General features: G+C 37.0%; 1 protein-coding gene across 2 annotated transcripts in view; it reads right to left on the bottom strand.

Annotated features, from left to right (window-relative positions):
- Window positions 1-12,622, bottom strand: part of BACH2 (BTB domain and CNC homolog 2) — a 361,358-nt gene that overhangs the window by 87,693 nt on the left and 261,043 nt on the right. For both annotated transcript variants that reach the window (XM_082855908.1, XM_082855909.1), the window contains exon 4: window positions 149-403. In XM_082855908.1, the coding sequence (XP_082712034.1) occupies window positions 149-391 (243 nt within the window). In that variant the 5' untranslated portion in view covers window positions 392-403. The remainder of the gene's footprint in view (window positions 1-148; window positions 404-12,622) is intronic.

Genomic DNA, 12,622 nt, shown 5'->3' with positions numbered 1-12,622 from the left:
GCCGCAAACCTAACGTGTGGGCGACTTGATCATCAGCCCCCAAGCAGGGATGCGGCACAGGTCCTACCTTCCAGGTCCTCCTCAGCCAACTGTCTCCAAGTCAACAAACCTCCGTTAGCAACTGCACGAACAAACCAAACTACTGTACCTCCTCAGGCAAGCTGACCACCAAGTCATTTCTCGTCTGTCCAACCAGCGCCTGCCAGAAGTATTCACTGCATGCGGCCAGCACAGCTCGGTGGGCCCGGAACTCCTTCCTCTCCACGATCAGAGTCACGTCACAGAGAATATCCTTTTTGCGCTGGTCATTGAGGCCCAGGAGGATGTTGGTGCAGTGGACTGTGGACTCATACACATACATGGGGGAGTCAGGCTTCTCATCCACAGACATGCCGTTCACACCCTGAAAGAAAGCAAGCAAGCCTGGGTCATCACGGCCCCCTGAGTCAGAGAGACACAGTGAGAAAGGATGCTGAGCGCCTGGGAGTCACCGCCCTGAGCCAGGGCGAAAGAAGCAGAACTGTCCATTAGCATCTTACGCGCAGTTAGCACTGTGAGCTCAGAAAACATCTGGAAGGTTGTGTTCTGTGGCTGACTTCTCTCCTTTCCTCTTACTGAGTCCTTTTACCACGCAGAAACAAAGCCAGGTCCTTTAACGGAACACCCAAAACATTCAAAATGCATACCTACTTTAAAACTTGGTAGTTTTAATTTTGTTAGTGGACTGAAAGCGAACTTTCACACATACAGAGTCGCAGTGCAAGTATTAACTGAGCTTTGTGTTAAGAGGAAATGACTCATTCTGAAGTACTGGCAGGGCTGCCTGGATGAAGCACGTGTAAGTTCCTAGGCTGAAATTTGGCTAAGATGCCAAGCAGAGTAAATATCTAATCACAATACGTAATTTAACACGGGAACTAAACGGAATGTGTATGAAGGAGTGGATGTAGCCAGCTATCTATCGCAACTGCCCTCCGCCACTTCAAGACAACGCATGGCCACCATGATGCTACTGTTGTCACGAAAGGCTCTTGAAAAGAAGTGCAAATGTGCTGCTGTTATCCCAGCAGACTGGATGTACATCCTCTTTAAGGAAACACAATATATTGCATCAGGAGTCAAAAAAACAGATGCATTCAATAGTGAAGATTACTTTTACGAAAGGGTTCTTTGCTTTAAAAAGTGTCCATTGATGTACTGATATTTAAAAAAAAAATTCTAACTTACACAACAGTTTTCCAGTAATATTTACAGTAGTATGAATTCCAATAGTGAGTCTTACTTTCTTTTTGCTTTATTATTGTTTATTTTTTTAAAGAGTTTTAACATACCATAAACTGCATATACTTACACTGTGCAACTTGATATGTTCTGGCACATACATGCAACAGTGAAACCATCATCACAATCAACACAATGAACATATCCTTCACCACCCAAAGTCTCTTTATGTCCCTTAACAATCTCTCCCACGCACCTCTCCATTCATCTATTGATGGATATTTGGGTATTTCCCAGTTTTTGGTTATTACAAATAAAGCTGCTATGGATTAGTGTATAAATCTCTGTATGAACATATGCTTTCACTTGTCTTGTGTAAACACCTAGATATAGAATGGATGGATCACTTGGTATGTGTAAGTCTAACTTTTAAAGAAATGGCCCTGTTTTCTAAAGCAGTTGTGCCATTTCACATTTTCAATGGCAGTGTATGAGAGTCCGGTTCCTGCCCATCCTTGTCACCATGTGGTATGGTCAATCTTTCTAATTTTGGCCATTCTAATAGGTACACTGTGGAATCTCTTTGTGTTTTCAACTTGCTTTTCTCTAGTGACTGAAGCTACTGAGAATCTTTCACGTGCTTATTTGCCATCTATTTCTCTTCTCTGGAGAGGTAGATTCTTTGCCCATTTTATACTGGGTTTTTTTCCTTACTATTGAGTTTTGGAAGTTCCTTAATATACTTAATTAAAGTCCTTTATCAGATGTGTGATTTGCAACTGTTTTCTCCAAGTCTGTAGCTTGTCATTTTATCTCTTAGCAGTGTTTTTCAAAAAGCAGAGAGTCTTCATTTGAGGAAGTCCAGCTGAGCAATTTTTTCTTTAATGGATCATGCTTTTGGTGTCATATCTAAAAAATCTTTGCACAAACCAAGGTCACATCTTTTGTCAGATTTATAACTAGATATAAGTATTTTTAATGCAATTATAAATGGTTTTGTTTTTAACTTAAATTTCTGATTTTTCATTGCTAGCATATAGAAATATAACTGATTTTTGTATTGATCTTGTATCCTGCAACTTTGCCTAACTTGCTTATTCGTTCCCATAGCCTTTTTTTTTTATTTTGCGTGGGGTGGGAGGTAGATTCCACAGATTTTCTATATAGAAGATAATATTGTCTGTAAATGAAGACATTTTACTTCTTTTCCAATCTGGATGATTTCAATGTCTTTTTCTTGCCTTACTGCATTGTCTAGAACCTCCAGTACAATGTTGAGTATAAATGGTAAGAGCAAACATTCTCCCCCCTTGTTCCCAGAGTTATGGGGAACATATTGAGCTTTTCACTGTTATTTATGATGGTAACTTGGTGTTTCATAGAAGCCCCTATCTAGTTGAGGAGGTTTCTTTGTATTCCTATTTTTCTGGGAGGTTTTTTAATTTGTTTTTCAAATCAGGAATGGATGTTGAATTTTGCCAAGTGCTTTTTCTGCATCTATTGAGATAGTCACATAGTTTTTCTTTTTTAGTATGTCAATAATGTAAATAACATTGATTGATTTTTGAATGTTAAACCAACCTTGCATTTCTAGGATAAAATCCACTTGTTCATGATATATTTGCCCTTTTATACATTGCTGGACTCAGTTTGCTGGCATTTTGTTAAGAATTTTTACGTCTATGCTCATGAGGGAGATTAGTCTGTAGTTTTCTTTTCTTATAGATTTTAAAACTGGTTTTAGTATTAGGGTAATGCTGGTCTCACAAAATGAGTTTGGAAGGATTTCTTCCTTTTCAATTTTCTAGAAGAGTTTGAGTAGAACTGGTTTCTTTATTTCCTTAAATATTTGGTAGAATTTACCTATGAAGTCTTCTGGGCTGGAGCTGTAACTACAAATTCAGTTTTTAAAACAGTTGTCAAATTTATTGGCGTAAAGTTGTACATAGTATTTCCTTACTTTCCTTTAATATTAGTAGAATCTGTACTGATGTCACCTCTCACATTCCAGATATTGGGAATTTGTGTCATGTCTCTTTTTTTCCTGATCAGTTTGGCTAGAGGTTTATCAATTTTATTTATATTCTTAAAGAACTAGCTTTTGGTTAAATTGATTTTATTGTTCTGTTTTCTATTATGTTTATTTCTGCTCTCATTGTTATATCCTTTTTAAAAAAATTTATTTAACAAATATTTATTTGTGCTTACTTTGTGCTGGGCACTCACATTACTGAACATTTTGCATTTATCAACTTGTTTATGCCTTTCAACAAATTTGTGAGAGATTTTATTATTATTATTATTTTTTTTTAAAATTCATTTATTTTTGGCTGCATTGGGTCTTTGTTGCTGCGTGCGGGCTTTCTCTAGCTGCAGCCAGTGGGGCCTACTCTTCATTGTGGTGTGTGGGCTTCTCATTGCGGTGGCTTCTCTTGTTGCAGAGCATGGGCTCTAGGCACGTGGGCTTCAGTAGTTGTGGCGCACGGGGTCAGTAGTTGTGGCTTGTGGGCTCTAGAGCACAGGTTCACTAGTTGTGGCATACAGGCTTAGTTGCTTGTGGCATGTGGGATCTTCCCAGACCAGGGCTCGAACCCATGTCCCCTGCATTGGCAGGAGGATTCTTAACCACTGTGCCACCAGGGAAGTCCTGTTATATCCTTTCTTCTGCTTACTTCGGGTTTAATTTGCTCTTCTTTTTCCAGTTTCCTAAGGTGGAAGTTGAACTCATTGACCTGAGATCTTTCATCTTTTCTTTTATTAAATAAAGGCTTTAATGCTATACATTTCACTCTAGATATTATTTTAGCAGTGTCTCACAAATTTTGAAATGTTGAGTTTTTATTTTCATTCAGTTCAAAATACTTTCTAATTTCCATTTTGATTTCTTCCTTGATGCATAAATTATTTGGAAAAACATTATTTAGTTTCCAAATATTTGAAGGAGTTTCTAGACATCTATCTGATATTGTTTTCTGATTTAATTTCATTGTGGTCAGAGAATAAACTTTATATGATTTCAATCCTTTTAATTTATGGGGACTTATTTTATATTCCAGAATATGGTCTGTTGGTAAATATTCCATATGCACTTGAAAAGAATGTATGTTCTATTGTTGGGTGGAGTGTTCTGAAATGTAGTTACGTCAAGTTATACGATAAGTGTTTTTCAAGTCTTCTATATCTTTACTATTATTCTGTCTATAGGTTCTATCAAATACCATATGCTAACACATATATATATATAGAATCTAAAAAAAAAAAAGGTTATGAAGAACCTAGGGGCAGGACAGGAATAAAGACGCAGACGTTGAGAATGTACTTCAGGACACAGGGAGGGTGAAGGGTAAGCTGGGACAAAGTGAGAGAGTGGCATGGACTTATATGTACTACCAAATGTAAAATAGATAGCTAGTGGGAAGCAGCCGCATAGCACAGGGAGATCAGCTCAGTGCTTTGTGACCACCTAGAGGGGTGGGAGGGAGACACAAGAGGGAGGAGATATGGGGATATATGTATATGCATAACTGATTCACTTTGTTATAAAGCGGAAACTAACACACCATTGTAAAGCAGTTATACTCCAATAAAGATGTTAAAAAAAAAAGTATTGAGAAGGGGCACTGAAATCTCGGACTATAATTGTAGATTTGTCTATCAGTTTTTGCTTCATTCACTGAAATCCTGTTATTAAATGCATACATCATTAGCACTTTAATTTTCTCTTGATGTATTTATACCTCTATCACTATGAAATGATCTTTTAATTCTTGGAAATATTCTTTGCTTTGAAATCTACTTTGTCTGATATTCATATTGCCACTCCAGCTCTTTTTTCATTAGGGTTAGCACAGTATACCTTTTTTTCCTCTTATCCTTTTAACCTATTTGTGTCTTTATATTTAAAGTATGTTTCTTGTAGGCAGCATACAGTTGGGTCCTGCTTTTTTTTTTTTTAACCCAATATGACAATCTCTGACTTTTGATTCTGGTACTGATACCATTTACACTTAATGTGATTACTGATTTGGTTGGGTTTAAATCTGCCATTTGGCTACTTGTTTTGTATTTGTCTCATCTATTCTTTGTTCCGTTTCTCCTCATTCTCTGACTCCTTTTGTATTAACTGAGTATTTTTATAATTCAATCTTATCTCCTTCATTGGCATGTTCTTTGGTATTTTACTGGTTGCCTCAGGCTTTATATTTATAATATGATTCTTTAAGTTATCACAATCTACCTTCAATTGATATTATACTACTTCATGTAGAGTATAAGAATCTTACAATAGTATGCTTCCATTTCTCCCTTCCTGGCCTTTGTACTATTGTTGTCATATAATTTACTTCTACAAATGTTATAAATGCCATATCACATTGTTATTATTTTTGTTTAAACAGTCAATTATCTTTTAAAGAGATTCAGATAAGAGAAAAAGGTTTATATATATATATATATATGTATATATATATGTATATAAATACATTTTCCTTCTGCCTGAAAGACTTCTTTTAATATGGCTTGTGGCTGCCATAATAAAATATCAGAGATTGGGTGGCTTAAACAACAGGAACTTATTTTTTTACAGTTCTGGAGGCTGCAAAGTCCAAGATCAAGGTGCTGGCTGATTTGGTTCCCTGGTGAGGACTCTATTCCTGGCTTGCAGATGGCTACCTTGCCACTGCACCCCTGCATGGTAAAGAGAGAGAGCTCTGGTCTCTCTTCCTCTTCTTATGAAGACACTGATCTCACTACAGGGGCTCCTTCCTCATGATCTCATATAAACCTAATTGCCTCCCAAAGGCCCCTCCTTCAAATACCGTCACATTAGGGGTTAGGGCTTCATATGACTTTTGGGCAGACATAAACATTCAGTCCATAACAGCTGGTAATGAATTCTTTCAGTGTTTGTTTCTCTTAAGAAGTCTATTGACTTCCTTTTTGAAGTTATTTTTGTGGCCTATAGTTTCTACATTGACAGATTTTTTTTTTTTTCCTTTCCGCACTTTGAAAGATGTCATTGCACTGTCTTTTCATGTGCATGGTTTCCAATGAAAAATCTGCCTCATCCTTACTTTGTTTCTCTCTACATAATACATCTTCCCCGCTCTAGCTACTTTTCAGATTTTATCTTTATCACTTGTTTTGAGCAATTTGATTATGATGTGGCTTGGTATAGTTTTTTCATGATTCTTGAGCTTCTTAATGGGTGGTTTTATAGTTTTCATCAAATTTGGAAATATTTTAGCCATTATTTCTTCAAATATTTTTTGCCAAATGTTTTTCCTGTCTCCCCTCCTCTTCTCTTTTGGGGAGCTCAGTTACATATTTATTAGACCACCCGAAATTGTTGCACAGCTCACAAATGCTCTGTACATTTTCTATTTTTGCTAGTCTTTTTTATTTTTCTCTCTGTGTTGCATTTTGGACAGTTTCTATTGCTAGGACTTTAAGTTCACTAATCTTTTCTTATGCAATATCTAATCTGCCATTAATTCCTCTCACAGTTAATTTTCAACACACAAATTGTGGCTCTCACCTCTAAAAGTTCAATTTGGGTCTTTTTTGTATCTTTCATGACTCTACTTAAGATATTCAATCATTCCTCTAACTTCTTGAACATTTGGAATACAGTTATAGTAACTATTTCTGTCTGTTAATTCTAACATCTGTATCAGTTCTGGTTCAGTTTCAATGGATTGATATTTCTCTTTATTCCTGCTTCTGTGCATGCCTGGAAATTTTTGATTCGATGCCAGATATTGTGAATTTTACCTTGTTGGATGCTTGATATTTTTGTGTTCCTATAAATATTATTAAGCTTTGTACTAGGACTCAGTTGAGTTATATGGAAACAGTTCAATCCTTCAGGTTTCACCTTTGAGATCTTTTAAGTGGGAACAGCAACATTTAATCTAGGGCTCCTTATTTACCACTACTTCTAAGTATTTTACCCAATGCCCTTGAATTATGGGTTTTCTAGTCTGGCTGGTAGGAACAGGTGTTATTCCTGGCCCTCTGTGAGCTCTGAGTACTGCTCCTTCTAATTGTTTTGGATAGCTCTTCCCCCATGTTTTTTTGTAGTCTCCTAACACACATGTGCTAATGAGTACTCTGCAAGACACTGAAGGGAAATCTTCTTCAGATGTCTGGAGTTTTCTCTCTGTTCAGCTCTCCCTTCTCTGCTACCCTGCATTCTGAACTCCAGCCACCATAGTCTCTCCAGACTATCAGCTCTGTCTCCACAACTCAAGAGTCAGCCAGGCCCTCTTTGGTTCCTCCTTCCTGTGCCATGGCCTGGAAACACTCTCAAAACAGTAAGCTGGGCTCAGCTTGTTTTCCTTCTCTTGAGGATCAATGTCTTTTGTTGCTTGGTATCCAAAGTCTTGAAAACCACTGTTTCACATGTTTTATCTATTTTTATAGTTGTTTCAAGTGAGAGGATAAATCTAGTACCTGTTACTCCATCTTGGCTGGAAGCAAAAATCTTGGATTTATTCTTCATATTATAGTTACTGTATACACTTTACAAACACTAATTTATCACACTGCTACCATATAGTATAAATTTTGCTCTACCATAAATGATGGTTTTTAATACCTAATTACAAAAATGTATCTGCCAAGAAGAATTTTCAGTTCTTTGGTATTCTAATAAAAGATAAAATATCTGTGAGCCTTATTAACTGGATCATTTTTAATGCAATAAGAATAGAGTTATAAATGACACAATTCAGTTATAATGACCATAAGCCATGGGGTAAGATTGAGTTTACATGACTACTATCTATGACTAGTTAATTGTTGTTAAATTAACAGAATGCAAATCTTTTTTCCATTCTGGTTTCTTTTCCATGGAATGTTTTCAGGATTTTCTTATCTCCCATACAGGGTCTCCTGTCTGATTTATTTTCTCCATTCTTAGTTCTCAAATTATTACTCTTTCTCCTAACACATTTAATTTTCTCAGTCTGTGAAAATTTATTTTGTTTTGTTTTTGAATCACGATAGCTTGCATATAGCTGACAGCACTCAAAACTGGGTGGGACAATTAAGGTTCCAGGAATTTAAAAAAAAAAAATCATAAAAAGCAGGAGATTTATAAGAGCCATCTCATTTTTCCAATCCATTTATGAGTAATTCATATTAATGTACCTACATCAAGACGAGAGGAGCTTGCTATAATGGATACAAAGCCATAAATTCTTTAGTGAAACATGAAATGAAAGAAAATCAAAAGAGAAATGAAGTGAGGTGCAGTGGAAAGAGGAATGAACCAGGGCTCTAGGGCTTTCAGTCCAGCTCTGGCACTGACTGGCTTTGTGGATTTTGGATAAATTGCCTAACTTTCTCTGGACCTGCTTCCATGTTGGTAAAATGAGAAGCCTGGACTAGAAGACTAGCAAAGTTGTTAACAGATCTATAATTGTATGAGTCTAAGTCTATAAAAGAAATACCTACTTGATCACAGAGAATGGGGTACTGTCATTTGAGCTGACAGAAGCTAGCTTTCTTTGACCTTATAAAGACCATTTACGTACCCTCTTTTCACTGTTTTCTGTGGCTTAAAAACTGCCTCTGTAGAGCTGGTTACAGGGAATGGGGTGGACAATATACAGGAAGAAACCAAAGCCTTCTGGAAGAGAAGGAACCAGGACCCCAACCCCTGATCCCACAGGTTTCAAGTTAGGAAGATCTGTCAGGATAGACCATGGTGTCCCTAAGTAAAGAGAAGGGCACAAGTCCCTTGAAGTGAAGTTATCTGTAGGAAATGGGGAATCCAAACCTAGGAGGACATTTTGGCACAATACGTGGAACTGATGCCATTAGCTCCTTCAGTCCTGGGTATCTTAGCCCAGAGGTTTGTTCTGGGAACCATGGCTGAGCAAGGGAGTATAAAGTAAAAGAATATGTCACCTGGGAAACCAGTGTGGAGTTCCACTGAGGTCTGAGTGGGGGCTGACTGCTATACAGCAGCACTGGACAATAGTCCAGGCACTAATAGTAGTGAAGCCAAGGCAGTGGGTGGATTCTCAGATTCCAGTTCACAAGTAAGATGGTCTCTTTCTGGCTCTAGGACAGCTGGGAGGCTCAAGGAAAGACTCCATATCCCGCTAATGGGGCAGGTTTGGGAAAATAAAGGACATGTGGCAATATATGCACCCTGAGTTGATGACGCAGGCTATGATAGTCACATGAACATGGACACTTGCTTGTTGGGCTAAACCTTCCAGAGATTTTTAGAAGACATTTGAAACATATTAGATCTGTTCATCAAATGGTATAATCTAAAATGTATCATTCCCTCAGTACCCATTTATGATAAAAACTCTCCAGAAAGTGGGCATAGAGGGAACATGCCTACATAATAAAGGCCATATATGATGAACCCACATATTACATCATACTCAACGGTAAAAAGCTGAAAGCATTTCCTCTTAGATCAGGAACAAGACAAGGATGCCCACTCTCACCACTTTTATTATTCAACATAGTTTTGGAAGTCCTAGTCACAGCAATCAGAGAAGAAAAAGAAATAAAAGGAATCCAAATTGGAAAGGAAGAAGCAAAACTGTCACTGTTTGCAGATGGCATGATACTATACATAGAAAATCCTAAAGACGCCATCAGAAAACTATTAGGGGTCATCAATGAATATGGTAAAGTTACAACATACAGAAATCTGTTGCATTTCTATACACTAACAATGAAATATCAGAAAGAGAAATTAAAGAAACAATCCCATTTACCATTGCATCAAAAGAATAAAATACCTAGGAATAAACCTACCTAAGGAAGTAAAAGACCTATACTGGGAAAACTATAAGACACTGATGAAAGAAATTGAAGATGGCACAAACAGCTAGAAACATATGCTGTGTTCTAGGATTGGAAGAATTTATATTGTTAAAGTGACAATACTACGCAAGGCAATCTACAGATTCAATGCAATCCCTATCAAAATACAAAGGGCATTTTTCACAGAACTACAACAAATAAATTTAAAACTTGTATGGAAACACAAGAGACCCTGAATGGCCAAAACAATCTTGAGATGAAAAACGGAGCTGGAGGAATCAGGCTCCCTAGCTTCAGACTATACTACAATGCTACAGTAATCAAAACAGTATGATGCTGGCACAAAAACAGACACATAGATCAATGGAACAGAACAGAAAGCTCAGAAACAAACCCACACACTTATGGTCAATTAGTCTATGACAAAGGAGGCAGGAATATACAATAGAGAAAAGACAGTCTCTTCAATAAGTGGTTCTGGGAAAACTGGACAGTTACATGTAAAAGAATTAAATTAGAACATTTTCTCACGTCATATATAAAAATAAACTCAAAATGGATTAGGGATCTAAATGTAAGACTGGAAACCATAAAATTCCTAGAAGAAAACATAGGCAGAACACTCTCTGACATAAACCATAGCAATAGTTTTTTTGGATCTGACTCCTAAAGCAAAGGAAATAAAAGCAAAAATAAACAAATGGGACCTAATTAGACTCAAAAGCTTTTGCACAGCAAAGGATACCATCGACAAAAACGAAAAGACAACCTACAGAATGGGAGAAAATATTTCCAAGTGATGTGACTGACAAGGGGTTAATATCTAAAATATATAAACAGCTCATACAGCTCAATAACAGAAAAACAAACAACCCAATCATGAAGTAGGCAGATCTAAATAGACATTTCTCCAAAGAAGACATACTGATACCCATCAGGCACATGAATAGATGCTCAACATCACTAATTATTAGAGAAATGCAAAATAAAACTACAATGAGTTTTATTGTAGTTAATCAACTCACACTGGTCGGAATGGTCATCGTCAAAAAGTCTACAAATGATATATACTGGAGAGGGTGTACAGAAAAGGGAACCCTCCTACACTGTTGGTGGGAACATAAATTGGTGCAGCCACTATGGCGAACAGTATGGAGGTTCCTTAAAAACTAAAAATAGACTTACCGTATGATCCAGTAATCCCATTTCCCGGAGGAAACGCTAATTTGAAAAGATACATGCAATCCAATGTTCATAGCAGCACTATTTACAATAGCCAAGACATGGAAGCAACCTAAATGTCCATCAACAGATGAATGGATAAAGAAGATGTGGTGTGTATACATACACACGTACACACACACACACACACACACACACACTCACACACACACACACACTGGAATATTACTCAGCTGTAAAAAGAATGACATTTTGTTATTTGCAGTACCATGGATGGACTTGCAAGGTATTAGGCTAAGTGAGATAAGTCAGGGAAAGACAAATACTGTATGATATCACTTACATGTGGAATCTAAAACAGTACAACAAACTAGTGAATATAACAATAAGGAAAAAATAATCTATCAATCCCATGAAGCAGTTGTTAGACTTTAATCTTTCTGAGGATTTTCGTGATTTTGTTACCTTATTCCTGGATAATCCTTCCTATGCCATGCCAACCCCACTCTGTGTCTCTTGGCTTTTACATTCTTACTGGAGCTTATCACACCCCTCCCTGTTGGCCCCTCTTCAAGCATAATGGAACTTACTGTTTTCCTTCTTCTTTGAGAAATCAGTCAGCCCTTCCCATGCTCCAGTTATCATTAGTGCTCTTCTAGGAACTCTAATTTGTCTGTTTTTGACTAACCAATGCCAACCTGAATTCTGGTTCTCCTATCATTGCATTATGTCCTATTAAGTTTTCCTTTTTTCATTGGCTTTACTAATATCAAAAAAAATTCCCCACCTCCCAATGCAGCAAATCCTGAAATCTGTAGCAGGACCCATGGGATCTAAGAATGAAATACCTTGTAGTGAGTAACAGCCCAGAATAGCATGGAGGAGTCTGACAGCCAGTCTTTACGCTAAGCATTAGACAATGTGTTAAAGTGTGCAGACATTAGCTGAAATCAGATTATAAGGAAGCTTTCCAAAGGTTCTGATTTGGGTTTTGGCTGGATCTCATTCTTCTTTTTGTAGGCCAAAAAAACCCCAGCTGCACATGTACACACACATATACCCCAATCATCTTATCATATGGTTTGGCAGTAAAAGTTAATTACTATCATTTTATCATAGTATGCTCATCCCCTCAAAAAGCTACACAGACCACAACTCTTATCAGTCAAAGATGTAGTATTACTGAATACAGACTCACTTATTAACTCACTCATTCACTCTTTGTTCATTATTGGGTCATATTCAGAAATTAAAATGTCTAACAGTTCTGAAAGCAAAAGTATAAATCAAAAAGCCAAAAAAAAAAGAAAAAAAAATCTACACTGGGAAATCTGAAAAGCTGCAATTCACAAAAAAGTAGAATGTTAAGTTTTCCAGACAACCTGTCATGTCTAGAATGTTTCAGAAGAGAAGAAATGAATAT

This window comes from Leucopleurus acutus (assembly GCF_964270905.1).
Source record: "Leucopleurus acutus genome assembly, chromosome: 15".
Lineage (NCBI taxonomy): Eukaryota > Metazoa > Chordata > Mammalia > Artiodactyla > Delphinidae > Leucopleurus > Leucopleurus acutus.
This window is presented reverse-complemented; position numbering and strand designations above follow the sequence as displayed.